The sequence below is a fragment of the Durio zibethinus genome, chromosome 2 (genome assembly GCF_047325235.1).
Source record: "Durio zibethinus cultivar Kanyao isolate XHJ-2024 chromosome 2, ASM4732523v1, whole genome shotgun sequence".
NCBI lineage: Eukaryota > Viridiplantae > Streptophyta > Magnoliopsida > Malvales > Malvaceae > Durio > Durio zibethinus.
The window spans coordinates 4,178,112-4,200,197 of NC_143163.1; the positions used below are offsets into that span (position 1 = coordinate 4,178,112).

The 22,086-nt window shown below is 37.2% G+C and overlaps 1 protein-coding gene and 2 pseudogenes across 2 annotated transcripts; 2 read left to right on the forward strand and 1 right to left on the reverse strand.

Annotated features, from left to right (window-relative positions):
• Positions 1-197: 197 nt before the first annotated feature.
• On the forward strand, positions 198-1,849 carry LOC111308282 (protein PLANT CADMIUM RESISTANCE 2-like). The gene is made up of 4 exons (XM_022906602.2): positions 198-599; positions 688-759; positions 854-1,063; positions 1,392-1,849. Exons 1-4 carry the CDS (start codon positions 389-391, stop codon positions 1,466-1,468), a joined length of 570 nt encoding a protein of 189 aa, XP_022762337.1. The 5' UTR covers positions 198-388; the 3' UTR covers positions 1,469-1,849.
• Positions 1,850-17,271: 15,422 nt separating this feature from the next.
• On the forward strand, positions 17,272-18,515 carry LOC111308038 (pentatricopeptide repeat-containing protein At2g15690, mitochondrial pseudogene; annotated as a pseudogene).
• Positions 18,516-18,760: 245 nt separating this feature from the next.
• LOC111308931 (putative LRR receptor-like serine/threonine-protein kinase At1g67720) lies at positions 18,761-22,030 on the reverse strand (annotated as a pseudogene). Its single transcript, XR_016329387.1, has 9 exons — positions 21,664-22,030; positions 20,874-21,417; positions 20,184-20,672; positions 19,986-20,100; positions 19,749-19,820; positions 19,583-19,651; positions 19,418-19,489; positions 19,242-19,313; positions 18,761-19,107 (listed from the first exon to the last, which is right to left on the reverse strand). The product of XR_016329387.1 is annotated as a putative LRR receptor-like serine/threonine-protein kinase At1g67720 (transcript).
• Positions 22,031-22,086: the final 56 nt, after the last annotated feature.

The window sequence follows — 22,086 nt, forward strand, 5'->3', positions numbered from 1 at the left end:
TTTTCAGTGCTACATCTTGGCCATTTGTTTGCGATTAAGAAAAGCCCCAGTCGATATTAAATTCCACAAGTCTTGGTCAGTTTTAAATAATGTTGATGGTCTTCTTCCAACCAACTTCCATCGAAGTTGCATCGAACGCGGACAAAAACACATGCTCAAGTCATCACCTAATTTTAATGTAAAGAGTTGTGGAAAGGAGAGAGATACCATGCAACTTCCTACTTCCTAGAATTTAAAAGCCATTGCAGAACCATGATATTCACAGCAGCCAGCTTCATCTGATCTTTAACCACTTGACTGTTTCCACACAAGACAAATTTCCGCCGGTATTATATATATTAGAACTTGTAGCTGACATTAAGGGTAAACCCAAATTGAATCCTACAACATGTATCCTACGGTGCAAGATCCTCCGAGCTATTCAGCTGACAGCCATATGGTTCCTATCCCAGCTTCAGGAGTTCCGAACCCTAGCCCTACACAGCCTTATCCTGTTCACCATCCATATATTTCCAACAGCTTTCATCGGGCACCCACTGCTCCTGTACCTGGACAGTGGACTTCTGGTCTTTGCCATTGTTTCGATGACCCTGTAAACTGTAAGCAGATGAATACTTATTAGCTTGCTTGATCATTATGTATTTCAGCTGAACCCTTGAATTGTTTTGTCTTTTTTAAATTTATCAGGTGCGATTACTTGCGTCTGTCCTTGCATCACTTTTGGACAGATTACTGAGATCGTGAACAGAGGATCGAAATGTAATTAGTTTACGTATTGAAAGATTTTTAACTTGATGATATCTTTTCAATTAGTTTAAAATTATATTTTTGTTGGCTATCGGGTGTTTTGCAGCTTGTGTTTCGAGGGGTTTTCTGTATGGCCTGCTGTCTTTAACTGGTTTTGCATGTTTTTATTCATGCTTCTATCGCTCAAAACTAAGGGGCCAGTACGATTTACCGGAGGAACCTTGTACCGACTGCTTGGTTCACTTCTGCTGCGCCGCATGTGCTCTCTGTCAAGAATACAGAGAGCTCAAGAATCGTGGATTTGACATGGGGATAGGTAAACAATATTTTCAGTCATGATCATGTGTACAACAATTTCTCTTTCTAGCTTATTGGTAGTGACTAGTGCGTTGTCTCCCCTCCCTTTGCTGTCAAAACTGAAATTTTCCGATGCATCAAATAAATCCTTATTCCAGTTAGAGCAGAAATCCTTCTCCGACGTCTTATCATCTAATCATAAAATCAACCCATATTATTATATACCTTAGTTAATAATTATATTTGGATTTGTCTGGACCAGAGTGAAACAGAAAACCACCCATGTTGTCGACTTCAAACTTGGTAGTTTTTTTAATATGTTTTTTTTTGGTTGTTTGAAAATGAAGGTTGGGAAGCTAACATGGACAGACAAAAGCGTGGTGTTACTGTGGCTCCGATAGTGATCCCGGGAATGGCAACATGATATCTTTCATAGTCTGATCGCTGGCACTGGCTCTGTTCTACTCTGCTGCTTCTTCTGCCTCTGTCTGTGTGCTTGTGCTTGTGCTTGTGATGTCATGCGCTGTTGTGCATATGCTACCGGTATTTGCTTCATGTTTGCTGTGTATTCTTAAATTATCCAAATGATATTTGCAGCAGAAAAATCAAAAAGAGAAAGAAATACGCATTGATACAAAATGGTTACCTCAAAATTACTTTCTGAAACGCTTCTCCAAGTCTTGCAAAACTAAATCATGACTTGCTCTATCAAATTTCTTTTAATTTATTTGTCAATATTGTGACATTTAAGCTGTAAGCATGACTTGCTTACAATTGTATTTGGATGAAGATTTTTAAATTGGAACCAAGCTCGAACTGTAATTAGAGAAAAAGTTATATAAAATTATATAGGTAGAGTTGGTAAAGTTTTTTATTATAAATAAGTAAATATAAATAAAATTAAAAAATCTCATTACATAGATAAAACATGTAAAATTTTAAAAAAAATTTAACAAATTTTAATATATTTATTAAGTAGATATTTTTAATAAAAATATCGATAAAATTTTTATTATTAAATAAATAACAATCAAATTTGAATTATAAATAATATTTTTAAAATTTTCTTTTATATATTATTAATTTTTTCATTAAACTTTATTCGGTTCGAAGTTTTTATTAAAATTTTTATTTATATATATCTAATAAAAAACTTTACAAACTTTATTTATTAAACTTTATGTAAGTTTTATCCCACTTAATTAAGCCTAAACAACAAGCTCAGGTTGTTGACTTGACTTTAACCCACTAAGATGCTTATAAATAAACTATAATTTCTTACATTTGGCCAAAAAAAACAATAGTTTTTTACAAGTTACAAATTGTAAAGTCGAAGTACAAGTTTTAAAATTTTCCAAGTTAAAAAAACCAGCTTTTTTTTTTTGCTTATTCTATAACATAACTTTCATCAAATGCTGAAAAAAAATATTTTGTCGAAACTATTTTTATATTTTATGATTAAACTTTTAAAAATTTAATCATAAAATAAGACTCACATCATGATGTAAGTCTCTCCACCACCCAAGCAACGGGCTCATAATCACGGGTTCAACAAATAATAATCCTTGGTTATGTATGCCTTACGCCTTAAATTAAAGGTCCATCGTTGCGTTAGTTTTTGCACGGAAATGGAGCCAAATGGATAGTGAGCTGTCGAATCCGACACCCAGACTGTCCCAGGACCATATTAACCACCCAAAAAATAAAATAGGCCACAAACCACCTGGTCCCTTCACCACATTGCTCCTCTCATCGAGGGTTTATTAGGCTTATTAGCATATGTTTGGATGCAATTGCATCTCCGGTGAAATACATTTAAATTAATTAAAGATGTATTTAAATTTTAATCACTATTAATTGAATTTAAGATGATGTTTTAGGTATAAAATTATTAATGGGATATGATATTAATTATTTTATATCATATTTAATTTATATTTAAAGATAAAGATAAAGATTATAATAACGATTAATATTTTTTTTTATAAAATTATTCAATTTTTTTAAATAAAAAAATTATTTTTTATTTATAAAATTAAACTTACATATTTAATTATATTTTAAAAATTATATTAATAATTTAAATTATATAAATTATGAAAAATGATAAATTTGATAAATAAATAAATTATTTTATCATAATATTTTTATATATAAAATATAAAATAAAATAAAATAATTTAATTTAATATTATTTATAATATTATCTTATTCTATTTTATTATAATTTTATATATTAAATATAATTTAAATATCAATGTAGACACCTAATTGGGTCCGGCCCAGATCAATTGGGCCTGGCCCAAATGGGTAGGGCCCAATTCAATTTATCCTGTATTATTTTGTATTTTATGTATTTTATTATTATGTATATATTTATTTATTTATTTATTTTTTATTAGATTAGATTTATATGTATATAGTTATATATTTATTATTTTTTTTTTATCTGTTCTGATTTTTCCTGATTATCAGATATTTTTTTTATAATATCTTTTGATTTATCTTTTCTAATTATCTAGTATTTTTTATTTATTTTGATTTTAATTTTGGAGGGCTGAGATTGAAGGCTGAAGAATCCCATTGGAAATGGGAATTCAATCAGAAGAGTCCAGTGGGATTCAAAGATTGAATTCCCGTCCAAGGAGGAATTGGGATTGATCAGGAACTCCTGATCAATCCCTATAAAAGGGACTCTGGAACAGAATGCAGGACACACAGAAAACAGTAAGCAAAGCTACTGATTTGAGAGAAAAGGAGGCGTATAGGAAGCTAGGAAAAGTTTAGGAGTGTTCTGGGAGTGAGAAAAAATTTTTAGAGATTTTTTGGCGAAAATATTTTCTGGAAATTTCCAGAATCCGGCGAAATTTGAATTTTCCGGCAACAATTCCGGTGAACATTGAAGTTTCCGGCGACCAGTCCAGTTTCCGACGAAGAATCCCAGAAACCGGCAATCTTTCGGCCAACTTCCGGCGAAATTTCCAGATTCCGACGAAAATTTCCAGAATCCGGCACCGGTGTTCTTCAGTTTCTAGAGAGAAGGGAGAGAAAAAAGAAGAAGAGAGAGAGAGGGAGAGGAGCGTTCTGCCGAAAAACGGAGGAAGGTGCCTTTTATACCCTCCCAAAACGACGTCGTTTTGGCCTTAAGTAACCTAGAGGATCCGCGCGTTTTGCCGAACCCGACCCGACCCGGGCGTCGACCCGCTTTCTGACCCGCGCGTGCCAGCCCCCCTCCGAGCCGAGCCGAGCCGAGCCGAGCCGCCAAGCCGCTCCCCCGAGCCGTTTTCTCTTCCTTGAGCCGAGCCGAGCCGAGCCGCGATCCGAGCCGCTCCAGGTTTTTTTTTTTTGTTGAATTTTTTTATTTCTTTGTTTATTTGTTTATTTTATTTTTTATTTATTAGATTAGGTTTATGTAATATACTTTTTATTTATTTTTTATTATTTTATTTTCTTTAAATAAAAATAAAAAATTCTAAAAAAATATATTTTTAGGGAAAAGTTGAAAGTAGTAATTTTCCTTAGAAATAAATTTCCAAAAAATATTTTTGGGGATTTTCCTCAGAAATAAATTTCAAAAAAAAAATATTTTTAGGGAAAAGTTGAAAGTATCAATTTTTCTTAAGAATAAATTTCCAAAAAAATATTTTTAGGAAAAAGTTGAAAGTATCAATTTTTCTTAGAAATAAATTTCCAAAAAAATATTTTCGAGGAAAAGTTGAAAGTATCAATTTTCCTCAGAAATAAATTTCCAAAAAAAAATATTTTCGGGGAAAAGTTGAAAGTATCAATTTTCCTTAGAAATAAATTTTCAAAAAAAGGGGTTTTTGAGGAAAAGTTGAAAGTATCAATTTTTCTTGAAAATCGAAATTTTCAAAAAATATTTTTGGGGAAAAGTTGAAAGTATCAATTTTCCCTAAAAAAAAAATCATTCTTTCCTTCCTTTCTATCTTAATTTTGATTTTGTTTTTTCTTTTAAATAATCCGACGACGGAGCCTCTGTAAGTGAAACAGTAGTTTTTCTCGCATACTCTTGAGGTGAGGGAATTTTCTCAATTTTCTGCTAAAAGTATTAGAGTCAATTGAGAAAAATTTCTAATAATTAATTACTTGGTAAAATTTTAAGGCTTTTGGATAACACAAATTTAAGCTGGTACCATCTTTTGATGGGCGTTGTGAGGGTGCTATAACCTTCCTCACACGTAACCGAACTCCCGAACCCTGTTCTGGTTAGTAGACCTGAACCTATTCTTTTAGGGACCCTTAAGCTTAGGTGTTCCCTGAAAGGACAGATTCCATAGGTGGCCAATCGCACCTAGACAAAAAAGATTGGTGGCGACTCCCTGAAAGTCAATGTCTAGCGATAGATCCCCGGATCTAAACGTTACGACAGCTTGGCGACTCCACTGGGGACTTTGAGAGTCAGGCCAACAAATAATTTGTGTTATCTAAAAGCCTGATAAAATTGAACCATTTTTGTATATATGTGTTATTATTCATTCCTGTTTATTTATCTTGTTAATTATGTCATTCATGTGCATGTGCATAACATGAGCTCTATACCCGAGCTCCGTCCCTCTAGGAGGGAGTAAAGTACCTATTGCTTTCGTGAGGTCTAATGCCTCCGTAGTGGCTAGCGAAATACTCCCACTCAAATTGAACCTTTTTCGCTTGTAGCCTGTAATGGGTGAGGATTAGGGTGCCTTACTAGTCTGTGATGGACAAAGATGTAAGGAACAATTTGAGGACCTTTAGACTCTGACTTTAAAACCACATGTAGTGAACCTTAAGAGTGCCTAACCCTAGGATAGAGCCCTTTCTACCCAATGATAGATATACCCTGAAATTAGGACACAAAAAAGGTGTTTATCTAATCATTTTGATTGCTTAACTTTGTGTATTATTTTTTGTAATGTTATGCATCAGCATTACTTTCATTTCATTCATGAAACTAACTATGTTGTTTGTCTGATTGTATGCATCCGCATTACTTTCATGACCATGTTTTAACACAATCATTTGCATTCATTTCATACTAGATTTCATTCAGAAAAATGTACATTTCATTTGTGTATCAAAGCATCATACATAAGGCACAGCATGACATTTCTAATCATAAGTATGGTACTCAAGGTCCCAGAATAGCTCCATCTAGCAAAAACCCTGCTCATCCATACAACACAAGATCCAGAGCAAGGAAAATGGAGAAAGAAAGTTCTCATAGATTTGAAAAGCTAGAAAAAGCTCAGGAGAAGATTGAAAATGAACTTAGCAAAATTCTGGAGGCTCTCAATAATATGAATAAAGGAAAAGGAGTTGAAAGAAGTACAAGCCAGCAAGAAGTGGCTGACCCTTTGTATCCTCCAGGTTTTGGCCCACCTCAAGCCCAGTCTGCCCAAGAGGTCCCGCCACAACATTTCGCCTATCCTGGAATGCCATCAGCTTTCAACCCAGGGCAGTATAACAGCTATATAAATCCTGTCTTCACTGAAAAGGCAGCAGAACCAATTCCTGATCTAGATGATTTAAAAGAGAAGGAGAAGGAAAAGATGAGAGTAGAGGCTGAGGAAAGTTCCAAGATTAGCATGTTAGAGCAGAGGCTACGGGCTGTAGAAGGATTTAGTTTTTATGGGTCAGTTGATGCTGCTAGGCTCTGCCTAGTTCCTGATGTGGTTATCCCCTATAAATTCAAAGTACCGAAATTTGAAAAATATGACGGTACAAAGTGCCCTAAAACCCACATCACCATGTATTGCAGAAAGATGGCAGCTCATGCACATGATGAAAAACTCTTGATGCATGTCTTCCAGGATAGTCTTACTGGTTCTGCTGTCAGGTGGTATGTTTAGTTGGATAGAACCCACATTCGCTCGTGGAGCGATATGGCACATGACTTTATCAGTTAATACCGACATATCATCGATTTGGCCCCAGATCGTTTGTCTTTGCAGAATCTGGAGAAAAAGGCAAACGAATCTTTTAAAGAGTATGCCCAGAGGTGGAGAGATATTGCTTCTCAGGTACAACCTCCTCTGACCGAGAAAGAAACTACAGTGCTATTTGTTAGCACTTTAAAACCTCCATATTATGAAAAGATGATAAGGAATGCAACAAAAAATTTTGCCGATATGGTAATTTCGGGAGAAATCATTGAGAGTGCCATCAAGAATGGCAAGCTAGAAGGGAATGAAGCATCTAGCAAAAGAATCCCAAAGAAAAAAGAAACTGAAGCTCAGGCTGTGAGCTTTGATAGACAGCAACTTAGGGGTTATTCGCCCTACCCCCCACCAGAATATCTGCCCTATCACCCCACTGTAAATAACACTTCTTTTCACCCATACCAACCACCATACCCCCAAACCTATCAAACCTCTCATAGACCCCAAAACACCATGTACAGTTCTAACATTCAACCTACCCCAAAACCACAAATTCGCCCAACTAACCCTGCTGGTGGCTCGCGGGAGCAACGAACCACTCGCGAAAGACCTATTTTTGACCCTATTCTCATGACCTATACGAAATTATACAAGGAGCTCTACAACAATCATTTGATTGCTCCAAGTAAATTGGAACCCCTCAAGCCACCTTACCCCAAGTGGTATGATCCCACTGCCCACTGTGACTACCATTATGGGATTGCTGGTCACTCCACCGAAAATTGCACTACTCTGAAATATAAAGTGCAACGGTTGATCAAGGATGGGATGATCTGCTTTGACACTGGAGGGATGACTGCACCAAATGTTAGTGGCAATCCTTTGCCAAATCATAATGTGAATGTTATAGGTGAAGAGCATGAGCGCCATGTGAAGAAAGAAGTGGTAGATATTAAGACACCTCTCGATCAATTGTTTGATGTCTTACGAAAAGCAGACATGATACAATTGGTAAGTCCACACAGCTATCATGGAGCATATATAGCTGGTACTAGTTGTAAGTATCATAGTGGGGCAAGAGGCCACTCCATTGAGACCTGTAAACAGTTTCACCGAGAGGTACAAAAACTTTTGAATTCACATCAGATGGAGGTTTACGAAGAAAAAGAAAGCTTGAAGAATGCTGAGGTGTGCATGACTGATAGGCCTGAAAAGCTGTTTCCCAAACCAGTGACAATTCGGTGTGGAAACAAACCAAAATCAGTCATAGACAAGCTCCTACCTAGGTCGGTAACTTTTAAAGTCCCGACTCCTTTTCCATACAAAGATGATAAAGCTGTGCCCTGGAGATATGGATGTGACACTGTAGTGCAGGGGCAAAAAGAAGAGGTCTCCAAAGTTGATACTTCCAATATTACTGGTGTAGGAGGCATTACTCGAAGTGGGAGATGTTACACCCCAGAAATGCTAGAGAAGGCTAGAAGGGAGAAGGCTAAAGAAGGAGAAAGATGAAATAATCCAGAGATAGAGCCTGAAGAAGATCAGCCAAAGCCAGTATCAGAAAGGGAGGTTTATGAATTCTTGAAGCTGGTAAAACATAGCGAATATTCAGTTGTGGAACAGTTGAATAAAATGCCAGCTCGAATCTCATTGTTATCACTGTTGCTGAACTCAGAGCCACATCGGAATGCCTTGCTGAAAGTGTTGAATCAGGCATACGTGGCACATAACGTGTCTATTGAATATGTGAATCACTTGGCCGAAAACTTAGTCATGCCAAATCACATTTCATTCAGTGATGATGAGATTTCTTTGGAGGGAAAGAGAAATGCTAAGGCCTTGCATATCACAGTAAAGTGCCAGAGCCATATCATAGCTAAAGTCCTTATCGATAATGGTTCAGCCATCAATGTCATACCTATGTCAACTTTGGCAAGGCTACCCATCGACTATTCTCATATGCGAGATAGTCAGATGATTGTGAGAGCCTTTGATGGGACCAAAAAAAAAGTCCTGGGAGATATTGAAATGCCATTAAAAATTGGGCCATGCACCTTCAATGTAAAATTTCAAGTGATGGACATCTCTCCTTCCTACAGCTGTTTATTAGGAAGACCATGGATTCACATGGCAGAAGCTGTGCCCTCTACTTTACATCAAAAGATCAAGTTCAATGTAGAAGGTCAATTGGTAGTAGTAGTTGGGGAGGAAGACATGCTGGTGACTCAACCATTGAACACTCCATATGTAGAGGCTGCTGAAGAAGCATTGGAATGCTCCTATCGATCTTTTGAATTGGTCAATACTGTAGGTGAAGGATTCCAAAATCAGTCTTTTTCAAATATAGTGGTGAGCCAAGTCATCAATAAAGGCTGGTGTCCAGGACTAGGGCTAGGCAAAAATTTACAGGGAATTAAAAAACCTCCAACAATAGCAGACAATAGCGATAGGGCAGGCTTAGGCTATGAGATGGCAGAGTGGGAAGTCAAAAGGAGGCCATCAAGAAAGACACCAAGACTGATGTTCATCCTACACTTGTATGAAACCTTCAGACCTGGAGGATTCATGAACCCAGATGCTAGAAAAAGTGTGGAAGATGATTTTGCCCAGTTAGCCATTAATGCTGTTGAAGATGAGGTGAGGGTAAATCAAGAAGTGTGGGTTCGTCTCTGTCCACCAGATTATGAACTGAACAATTGGAGTGTTATCGAGATGCCTTCGACTTTTGATTTAGATGCAATGTAATTGTAGCATCCCAATAGCTATTGCCCAAGGCATTGGGGTGATCTTTTTGTTCGGGCCATTCATCATTTATTATTTTTAATAAAGTTAGGAAGTATGCATTTTCATTCATTTCTTCTTGTGTTTTCATTATTTCCATCTTCCCAAACACATCTTGCCAACATATCCCATTTCATTCAATTGCAGGTCTTTAAATGAACATGAGGATAATCATGATAACAATCAAGAGGTTAGCTTTGAGAATTCAATTAACACTGATGAATTTGATAATGAAGAGAATTCTGAAGAATATGTTATGCCTCCGGACCTAATGAGGATGATTGAACAAGAAAATAAGTCGATTGAGCCCCATCAAGAGTTAGTAGACTTAGTGAATCTGGGAGATGTAAAAAATAGGAAAGAGGTCAGAATGGGCACTTCACTTTCATCTGAAGATAGGCAACGACTGACAGACCTACTCCAAGAATTTGTAGATATATTCGCTTGGTCTTATCAGGATATGCCAGGGCTAAGCACAGAGATAGTGGAGCACAGATTGCCTCTAAGGCCAGAATGTAAGCCAGTTCAACAGAAACTGAGACGAATGAAGCCCGAAATGCTACTAAAGATTAAAGAGGAGGTGAAGAAACAATTTGATGCAGGTTTTCTACAAGTGGCTAAGTACCCAGAATGGGTAGCCAATATAGTTCCAGTTCCTAAAAAAGATGGAAAAGTACGAATGTGTGTGGACTATCGGGACTTGAATAAGGCTAGCCCAAAGGATAACTTTCCTTTGCCTCATATTGACACACTAGTAGATAACACGGCTAAGCATTCAATTTTCTCCTTTATGGATGGTTTCTCGGGGTATAATCAGATAAAGATGGCTGCAGATGATATGGAAAAGACTACTTTTGTGACCATGTGGGGAACTTTCTGCTACAAAGTCATGCCTTTTGGGTTAAAGAATGCTGGGGCAACATATCAAAGGGCCATGGTAACACTCTTTCATGACATGATGCACAAAGAGATCGAAGTGTATGTAGATGATATGATTGCAAAGTTTTGTGGGGATGAAGATCATGTCACCAGCCTCAGAAAATTATTTGAGAGGTTGAAAAAATTTCAGCTAAAATTAAACCCAACCAAGTGCACCTTTGGGGTAAAGTCAGGGAAGTTGCTAGGCTTCGTAGTCAATGAAAGAGGAATTGAAGTCGATCCCGACAAGATACGAGCCATCCAAAATTTGTCACCTCCTAGCACACTAAAAGAAGTTCGAGGTTTTTTGGGTAGATTGAACTACATTTCTCGGTTCATCTCTCAGCTTACCTACAAATGTGATCCCATCTTTAAGCTTCTCCGTAAAGATAATCCTGGAAAGTGGAATGAAGAATGTCAAAAGGCGTTCGATAAAATCAAGCAATATTTATCGAACCCTCCAGTATTGGTGCCACCTGTTTCAGGAAAACCTTTAATTTTGTACCTAACTGTATGTGAAAATTCAATGGGATGTGTGCTGGGGCAGCAAGATGAGGCTAGCCGAAAGGAGAGAGCTATTTATTATCTGAGTAAAAAGTTCACTGAATACGAATCCAAGTATTCTTCATTGGAGAAAATGTGTTGTGCATTAGCGTGGACTACCAAAAGACTTAGACAGTACATGCTCTATCACACTACATGGCTCATAGCGAAATTGGATCCCATTAAGTACATCTTCGAGAAGCCTTCTTTGTCTGGGAGAATCGCTAGATGGCAAGTAATGCTCTCGGAATACGACATTATATACGTGAGCCAAAAAGCAATAAAAGGGGGTGCTATAGCAGAATTTCTTGCAGATCGTGCTACTGAAGAGTATGAGCCGATGAAGCTAGAATTTCCTGATGAAGACTTGATGGCTATTTCTCAACTGGAAGAAAGGGAGCATGGAGAAAAATGTTGGAGAATGTATTTTGATGGTGCTGTCAATGCCTTGGGGCATGGAATTGGGGCAATTTTGATTTCTCCAGAAGAACAGTACTACCCTGTAACAGCGAGGTTAAATTTTAATTGCACAAATAACATCGCTGAGTATGAAGCATGTGTTATGGGCCTGCAAGCTGCTATAGAAAGAAGAGTGAAAGCACTGAAAGTGTTTGGAGACTCAGCTCTAGTTATATACCAGTTGAAAGGAGAATGGGAGACGAGAGACTCAAAACTCGCTCCATATCATAAGTATATTCTAGAGTTGATGAAACAATTTGAAGATGTCCAGTTCGATCACTTACCTCGAGAAGAAAATGTGATTGCTGATGCATTGGCTACTCTGGCTGCAATGATTCGAATTAATGAGGACATTGACATTCAGCCCATAAAGTTAGATGTTAAGGATATACCAGTGTATTGTTCTAATGTAGAGGGGCAAGAAGATGGAAAACCCTGGTATTATGACATCTTACAGTATGTCAAGGATCAGCAATATCCAGTTCATGCAACAAAAAATGATAAAAGGGTCATCCGAAGATTGGCTATGAGCTTTTTCTCGGACAGGGATATCCTTTACAAAAGAAGCAAGGATCAAGTACTATTGAGGTGTGTAAATGAGACTGAAGCGAAAAAAATCATTGAAGAGGTGCATGATGGAATATGTGAGGCACATACTAGTGGACATATGATGGCAAGACAGATTATGAGAGCGGGATATTACTGGTTGACGATGGAGAATGATTGCATTGACTATGCTCGTAAATGCCATAAATGCCAGATATATGCTGATAAGATTCATGCTCCGCCGTCTGCTTTACATGTTATGGCACCACCATGGCCATTTTCAATGTGGGGCATGGATGTCATTGGTCCAATCACCCCAAAGGCTTCTAACAGGCACAGATTCATTTTTGTGATGATAGATTACTTCACAAAATGGGTAGAAGCAGCTTCATATGCAAATGTGACACACTCTGTGATTTGCAAGTTCATAAAAAAAGAGATCATCTGTAGATATGGACTTTCGGAGAAAATCATTTCAGACAATGCCAAGAATCTAAATAGCAAGATGATGCAAGAAATATGTGCTCAGTATAAGATCAAGCATCATAACTCGGCACCATACCGTCCAAAAATGAATGGGGCAGTTGAGGCAGCCAATAAGAACATAAAGAGGATTTTGGAAAAAATGACCGAGACTTACAAAGATTGGCATGAGAAGTTGCCATTCGCATTGCATGCATATCGAACGTCAGTTCGTACCTCTACTGGGGCAACCCCATTTTCGTTGGTTTATGGGATGGAGGCTGTACTACCAGTGGAAGTAGAGATCCCCTCTTTGAGAGTCTTAAAAGAAGTCGAATTGGAAGAGGCTGAATGGATTCGAGAACGTTATGAGCAGTTAAATTTCATAGAAGAAAAGAGATTGACTGCACTATGCCATGGTCAGCTATACCAAAGAAGAATGATGAGGGCTCATGATAAGAAAACTCGGCCTCGTTGCTTTCGAGAAGGAGAGTTGGTTTTGAAAAGAATTCTCCCAATCCAGCACGATAGTAGAGGAAAATGGACTCCGAATTGGGAAGGGCCGTATGTGGTGAAACGGGCCTTTTCGGGTGGAGCGTTGATACTGACTGAAATGGATGGAAATGATTTACCCCATCCTGTAAATTCTGATGCTGTGAAGAAATACTATGCTTGAAAAAAAATGAAAAAATGGAAAAATGAAAAATGAAAAAATGAAAAAAGAAAAAATGGAAAAAAAAAAGGAAAAGTGAACAAGGAGGACTCAAGGCGAAAATCCCAAAAGGGCGGTTTGAGTCATAGGGGGTTTGTCTAAGTTGAAAACCTGAAAAGGCGGCTTAGATAAGGAGAATACAGCATCGAATCTGAAAGTCTGCTGATATGAAGGTTAGCAAATTCAGAAGAGTTTCAAGTTGTTAAATACATCAGAAGGTTGAGTTTTCAAAAAAAACTTTGAGATATGTTATCATGATTATCTTATTGTTCATTTTGGGCTTTGTCCCCATACCTATCCTTGTAATTCTTTCTTGGCCAAAGTTTACCGACATTTGCTAATAAAGAAACATTTTATTCTTTGTTCCTTTTTCTGATGACTGTTTCCCTACCATTCATATCCCTTTCTTCTTAATACCCCATCATGGAAGGAATGTGTAAATGCATTCTCCCTTTCTGAGTTGAAAATAATGATTGATGAATGAATAACAACATAAAAAGATTTTTACATTACACTGAATAAATCGAGAGTGATAAAGGTAGAATCGAGATGTTCAGCTCCTGATTAGGACATTGAATTTGGGAAGAGATTTTTTGTTACAGGAAGAATATGAATGGAAGAAATAATTAAGAGTCACACTGGTTCGATCTTAGAAGAGCAGTGCAATTGGATCCTTGAGGAATCAAAGGGCTTGACACCCAAGAAAAAAAAAAGAGCTTGAGAAACTTGAGTACCATACATTGAACAGGAATTAATTGGCCAACATTTGCATGGCATGCATTGAAATTCATATGCATTTGCATAGCATACACTACTTTCAGGAAAGTATAGTGTACAAATTCAAAAAGCAGGGGTGTTCCAACATCCCACATGAAAAAGACAGATATGAAAAGACTTTGCAAGTTTGAGAAGAAACTTGTCAGGTAAGTTCCTAATCCTTGAAATAGGATGTCTCTTGGTATCGGGGTTGATTTATAAGACCTTTGGGCATAATCTCCTGAAATCTCTTCAAACACAACTTTCAACTCCTTCGGACATGATTGTCTAGGAGCAATTTACTTTTCAAAGTCGTGGTGCCTCTGTTTAGAGGAGCAATTTACTTTTCCAAAGTCGTGGTGCCTCTGTTTAGAGGAGCAATTTATTTTTTCAAAGTCGTGGTACCTCTGTTGAGAGGAGCAATTTATTTTTCAAAGTTCCGTTGCCTCTGTTTAGAGGAGCAATTTATTTTTCAAAGTTCGTTGCCTCTGTTTAGAGGAGCAATTTACTTTTTCAAAGTTCGTTGCCTCTGTTTAGAGGAGCAATTTACTTTTCCAAAGTCGTGGTACCTCTGTTTAGAGGAGCAATTTACTTTTCAAAGTCGTGGTGCCTCTGTTTAGAGGAGCAATTTACTTTTCCAAAGTCGCGGTGCCTCTGTTTAGAGGAGCAATTTATTTTTTCAAAGTCGTGGTACCTCTGTTGAGAGGAGCAATTTATTTTTCAAAGTTCCATTGCCTCTGTTTAGAGGAGCAATTTATTTTTCCAAGTTCGTTGTCTCTGTTTAGAGGAGCAATTTACTTTCCAAAGTCGTGGTACCTCTGTTTAGAGGAGCAATTTACTTTTCAAAAGTCGTGGTGCCTCTGTTTAGAGGAGCTTTGGTAAAAAAAAAAAAAAAAAAAACAAACAAACAAAAACAAAAACAAAAAAACAAAAAAAAAAAACAAAAAATGTTGAGTTGAGTCTTGATTGGGTGTCTACGTCTTTGCGCAATTTTTGTTTCACAAAAAATGTGCAAAGAGGGGCAGCTGTAGACACCTAATTGGGTCCGGCCCAGATCAATTGGGCCTGGCCCAAATGGGTAGGGCCCAATTCAATTTATCCTGTATTATTTTGTATTTTATGTATTTTATGTATTTTATTATTATGTATATATTTATTTATTTATTTATTTTTTATTAGATTAGATTTATATGTATATAGTTATATATTTATTATTATTTTTTTTATCTGTTCTGATTTTTCCTGATTATCAGATATTTTTTTTATAATATCTTTTGATTTATCTTTTCTAATTATCTAGTATTTTTTATTTATTTTGATTTTAATTTTGGAGGGCTGAGATTGAAGGCTGAAGAATCCCATTGGAAATGGGAATTCAATCAGAAGAGTCCAGTGGGATTCAAAGATTGAATTCCCGTCCAAGGAGGAATTGGGATTGATCAGGAACTCCTGATCAATCCCTATAAAAGAGACTCTGGAACAGAATGCAGGACACACAGAAAACAGTAAGCAAAGCTACTGATTTGAGAGAAAAGGAGGCGTATAGGAAGCTAGGAAAAGTTTAGGAGTGTTCTGGGAGTAAGAAAAAATTTTTAGAGATTTTTTGGCGAAAATATTTTCTGGAAATTTCCAGAATCCGGCGAAAATTCTGACGAAATTTGAATTTTCCGGCAACAATTCCGGTGAACATTGAAGTTTCCGGCGACCAGTCCAGTTTTCGACGAAGAATCCCAGAAACCGGCGATCTTTCGGCCAACTTCCGGCGAAATTTCCAGATTCCGGCGAAAATTTCCAGAATCCGGCACCGGTGTTCTTCAGTTTCTAGAGAGAAGGGAGAGAAAAAGGAAGAAGAGAGAGAGAGGGAGAGGAGCGTTCTGCCGAAAAATGGAGGAAGGTGCCTTTTATACCCTCTCAAAACGACGTCGTTTTGGCCTTAAGTAACCCAGAGGATCCTCGCGTTTTGCCGAACCCAACCCGACCCGGGCGTCGACCCGCTTTCTGACCCGCGCGTGCCAGCCCCCCTCCGAGCCGAGCCGAGCCGCCAAGCCGCTCCCCCGAGCCGTTTTCTCTTCCTTGAGCCGAGCCGAGCCGAGCCGCGATCCGAGCCGCTCCAGGTTTTTTTTTTTTTTTTTTGTTGAATTTTTTTTTGTTTATTTGTTTATTTTATTTTTTATTTATTAGATTAGGTTTATGTAATATACTTTTTATTTATTTTTTATTATTTTATTTTCTTTAAATAAAAATAAAAAATTTCAAAAAAATATATTTTTAGGGAAAAGTTGAAAGTAGTAATTTTTCTTAGAAATAAATTTCCAAAAAATATTTTTGGGGATTTTCCTCAGAAATAAATTTCAAAAAAAAATATTTTTAGGGAAAAGTTGAAAGTATCAATTTTCCTTAAGAATAAATTTCTAAAAAAATATTTTTAGGGAAAAGTTGAAAGTATCAATTTTCCTTAGAAATAAATTTTCAAAAAAAAGGGTTTTTGAGGAAAAGTTGAAAGTATCAATTTTCCTTGAAAATCGAAATTTTCAAAAAATATTTTTGGGGAAAAGTTGAAAGTATCAATTTTCCCTACAAAAAAAATCATTCTTTCCTTCATTTCTATCTTAATTTTGATTTTGTTTTTTCTTTTAAATAATCCGACGACGGAGCCTCTGTAAGTGAAACAGTAGTTTTTCTCGCATACTCTTGAGGTGAGGGAATTTTCTCAATTTTCTGCTAAAAGTATTAGAGTCAATTGAGAAAAATTTTCAATAATTAATTACTTGGTAAAATTTTAAGGCTTTTGGATAACACAAATTTAAGCTGGTACCATCTTTTGATGGGCGTTGTGAGGGTGCTATAACCTTCCTCACACGTAACCGAACTCCCGAACCCTGTTCTGGTTAGTAGACCTGAACCTATTCTTTTAGGGACCCTTAAGCTTAGGTGTTCCCTGAAAGGACAGATTCCATAGGTGGCCAATCGCACCTAGACAAAAAAGATTGGTGGCGACTCCCTGAAAGTCAATGTCTAGCGATAGATCCCCGGATCTAAACGTTACGACAATCAATTTTAATGAAATTAATTAAATATAAATTTTTTATTAAAATTTGTTTGGAATCTCAATTACAATAAATATTTTGAATCATAATTATAATAAATTTTATTATTATTTTTAATTTTACCAAAATGAATCTGGGTTTTATTCACGCCTCTCCCTTTCCACTTTGAAAAAGAAGCCAAGAAAAAAATGTCTCTCATGGCAATAGGTCGCGGACCAGCCCAACGCCAGCTAAGGTTATCCTAATCAAGGACAAGTCTATTCTCAACGAGAGAACCGTAATCAGTGGAACCCCCAGCAGAATCGGAGCTATCCTCAATACGCAAATGCTAATCAGATGAATGCACAAATGCCCAGAAGCCCAAATCAGTGGAATAACCAAAATCAAGGGTACCCTCAAGGTATAAAATTTAATGAAAGGGATCTACGGAGTCAAAACCCTAGTCAATTGAGCCTGAAGAGCCAGAATCAAGGGCAAATGTTGGAGCACACGCAGCCTGAGCCAGTTCCTTCATTAGCAAATTTAATGCAGTTGTGTCATGAGCGGGAAAGTTAAAGAAGCTATTGAATTGATGGATAAATGAGTTAAAGCTGATGCCAATTGTTTTTTGTCTTTGTTTGAGTTAATTGGCAATCCCAAGTCACTTGAGGATGCAAAGAAAGTTCATGATTACTTCTTGCAGTCGACTTGTAGGAGTGACCTCAGATTGAACAATAAGGTGATTCAAATGTATGCAGAATGTGCTAACATGACTGATGCACGTAGGGTTTTTGATCACATGCCTGACAGGAATATGGATTCTTGGCATTTGATGATAAATGGGTATGCAGACAATGCCTCAGGTGATTATGGGTTGCAGTTGCTTGAGCAGATGAGGAAATTGGGGTTGAAACCCAATGAACAGACTTTCCTTACACTTCTGTCAGGTTCTGGTATTGCTGAAGCTATAGAAGAAGGGGTTACACATTTTCAATGGATGGAGATGAGTATGGAATTCTCCAGGAGTTAAGCATTATATGGGCCTTATAGGTGTTCTTGGAAAATCTGATCATCTTTATGAAGCTAAAGAGTATATTGAGAAAAAACTGCCTTTTGAGCCAACTGCTGAAGTTTGGGAGGCATTGAGGAATTATGCTCGAACTCATGGAGATGTTAATCTTGAAGATTATGCTGAGGAGTTGATGATTGATCTTGACCAACCGAAGGTTGTTGCTAACAAAATCCCCACACCACCACCTAAGAAGCGTACTGCAAACAGCATGCTGGATGGAAAGAGCAGAATCAGTGAAATTCGAAATCTACAAGGACGATGAGAAATTGAAGGCTTTGAGAGCAATGAAAGGAGGTTATGTTTCTGACATTGATCAATGAAAGCAAGTACGTGCTTCATGACATAATAATCTATAATAATGTATAACGTATAATGGTTTGATTTGTGAATATAAAAATGTGTTTTTTAATTTCAGTGATAAATTTAATTTGACATTCTCTGAGTATAAAAAAAATATTTAAAAAACAAAAGTTTGAATGTCATATTCAAGGCAGGCAGTGCAAAATCAAAATTGTTCAGAAAAAGGAAATACTACTAGAAAAATCAGTGTTAAGCTGTTAGCTAATAACTTAACTCACTCTTCTTCTTCTTCATCATTAACTATCAAAGTAGTTTTAGTATTATAATCTGATGTAATGTAATATGGTTTTTTTTTTTTTTTACTCTACAAAGGATTTGTGTAGTTATAACATTTCCTGAGCTCAATTTGATTTACCAAGCAGGATCAAGAAATTCTAGCACTGCTTAATTACAAGGTGAGGTTACAAGCAGCCGATGGATCTCTCTCCACCGTCCCCAGCAGTCTGCTTTGAAGATACGGTCAATAATTGCCCATGCCATCCTATATTTGTTGTTGTGTCTTATATCGTTCTTCATTACCATTATGCTGATAGATGATTTCCAGGAGACACCCTGAAACAGAAGAATAATCATTGGTTCAATTCAAATAGTGAAATAAAGCCTTACCGTAAGCTTTATAGGAAGCAAATCAGACTCATATTAGAATTTCTGCCTCTCTCAAAGGAGAGATGTTGAATTGTTCTTACTGAAGATTTATGCCCATTTTCTCTTGTAGTGCTCTCGGAATTGAACTGTCAAGATTGTTGTTCTGAAGGAATCTGTCGACATGCAGAAACCATCAGGTTAATTTTTAGATGAAAAAGGAGACACTTTCATAGGGATTTCTGTTTTTGTTCGTTTTGGCATACAACCATACTCTTACATCTCACGAAGATTCTCAAGTTTGCCTAATGAATTGGGGATTGGCCCTGAAAAATTGTTGTTCTCCAAATGCCTTACCTGGGATAATGAGCAACACCAGATGAATGTTAATGCAATAAATTGAATAAAGCAGAGAAGAAAATTTAGCAGGGAACACAGTCAGTACAGAGTTTCAAGCCGACCCAATGAATTCATCTCTGGGATGGAACCTAAGATTTGATTCCCTCCTAACCAACTGCAAGCAGATGATTCCAACTAATAACAATCATTGCATCTTGCAAGCAATGAACAGGAGAGTCTGGCAGCATAACTGAAGAAGCAACTTTACTTACAGATGGTGGAGTGCAGTTAAATTGTCAACAGTTGGAGCTATAACGCCAGATACCCCAAAGTTTGTAAGATCCCTTCATACCATTAAGAAAAAAAAGGAAGAAAAAGGAGATAGAGGACACAATATCTTATATAAGTAACCCAATATGTGTTATATTATAGTTGGCACTTCATTTTAGTATACTAACTGCAATCAAGGGGCTGCTTCAGGTGATACTAGTAAATTTAGCACAACTTACAGAGAGACAACTCTAGCCATAATATCTTTAGAACAAGTAACACCTGTCCACGAGTTCTCCGAGGGCAAGCATGGATCAACTGTCCAATCAGGTGGTGGGTTGTCAAAGCTTCTTGCTAGTTCTCCACCACTGAGAAATCCAAAGAGCACACATTATTAAAACCAGTAAAAAAAGGATTATTATGATGGATGCTGAAACCAGTGTCAGAAAATAAGCTACCGTCTCTTGTAAGAGTCCTTCCACCAAGAGGCAGAATCTGATAGACTTCACCGGCATTGATCAAGGGACCGTCAGAACTTTTTACATCAGGAGTCAGGTTGATTTGTGTCCGCCCAGACAGAGGCCACTGTGGTGCATACACAGTCACACCACCAGTTCTGACATTGAGATTACTGTAGAAAGTTTTCCCATTTACTGCAACACTAAAGACTCTCCAGGTATTTATTTGTCTGTGGTTTTCGATTGTCCTGAAAATACAATGAAATGTGGTATTTGGTACTGGGAAGTGACAGAGGTGGCCGCTGGACTTAAAGTTTCTTCCCTGAGCTTGTTGTGATTGCTGTTACAAATGCTTTGGCTGGTGGCTTGTTCCAAAATTCTGAAGTGCTTACACTGGATTGGCTTGAAACAATAGCGTTCTTTTCCTTGAATGGTTGCCACAATCTGTAATGTGGATCACCTGGAAAACTAGGTACAAAAGGTTGCACATTTACCACCAGAATTCTTTCAAGCTTATAATTCTACATTCCGTTTTTCCTTTTAAGTTTATCTCCTGTTTCATTTCCAAATTAAACCCTATCCAAATCCAGATACCCAATTTGGGAATTCATCTGATCACTACTTTCAAAATTTCAAACTGCGGGGAGAAAAATGGTTTCGTTTTCTTACCTTATGCTGTCTTCATTTCCAAAGGTGCTTCTTTCCACAGTAACCAGGGCATATTTAGCAAAATCAGTGGAATTATACATAGAATCATCAAGAGAAATCACTTCAATAGCTGATATAAAAGGGCTGGAAGAAGTTTGCTTATTTCTTGCAAGGCAAACGCTAAGGGTTTTGACAGGGGCAACCGGAATAATCTCATAATATGAACTTTGTCCATTTGCATAATCCTCTGTGGTATTAACAACGCTTCATTTAGTCCATCCAATAATCTGATCAAACACTGGCGGCTCTTTGCCTCCATCAAATCCTCCATAATAATAGATAGTTCTCACTAGATATTTCCCTCCTTTAATTGCTTGGAATGTTTAACAATATTTTCTTGCCGACTTATCGGGAAAGTATCGCAATGTTGTTAATATGGGCAGCAAATTTTTGTTCTTAAGAGCTGTTTTGTTTCCAACGAATGTGAAGCCATCATCTGGCATATACGTGATTTTAGTGTCGGGCATAGTTTGTTTAACCGACGAGCCACAGGTTAATAACAGACCTGCATCAAGGCCACCATACATCCATAAGAGAAACAGAGTGAAAAGATTATACTGTAATGAAATGATCCTTTCAAAACTTTTTTCCAATTTTCCCCACAAAAAATCAATCCTTCTTTAATCTTTTGAAGAACAAAAAACATATTATTATGTCACGCACTTTGATCATCAATTTTCATTTCAATTTCTTTATGTATTTCTTATCATGAACATACAAGTGCATTATTAGCGAAATGTGTTGTATATACCCGTAGGCTGATCAGGGAGAGAATGGACCAAGAAGGGAATGCAAACCAGCCACATGAGGAAGAAGATGGAGAGAGACATATTGTCAGGGGAGGAAGGAAACCTCCAGGGAAAAAAACAAAACTTTGGCAAGTTCTGTTTATTTTGTTGGCGAGAAAGAGAAAGAGAGAGAAAGGAAGGTTTGGGTGATCCGGGCTGCTTCCAAATTCAGAAGAGGTTGACACGTCGAGGGCTATGCATCCGGATAGAAATGCAATTTAGAATCTATGGTGGACGTGCTTGACCAGGTCACCCCCATCGTCATCCACCTCTCCAATTCTTGCACTCCTTAAATAACTTTGTGCTAAACGCCTTTTCTTTGATTGATACATTTGAAATTTCTGCCCTTTATTCTTTGAAAAACCATCGGATTTATGGCTTGAATA

What these genes read in the sequence shown, in the direction of transcription:
- LOC111308282 (XM_022906602.2), top strand. Translation starts at nt 389, where the DNA reads ATGTATCCTACGGTGCAAGATCCTCCGAGCTATTCAGCTGACAGCCAT. An exon ending in TTTCGATGACCCTGTAAACT is followed by an intron (nt 600 to 687) that starts GTAAGCAGATGA and finishes TAAATTTATCAG; the next exon opens with GTGCGATTACTTGCGTCTGT. An exon ending in CGTGAACAGAGGATCGAAAT is followed by an intron (nt 760 to 853) that starts GTAATTAGTTTA and finishes GGTGTTTTGCAG; the next exon opens with CTTGTGTTTCGAGGGGTTTT.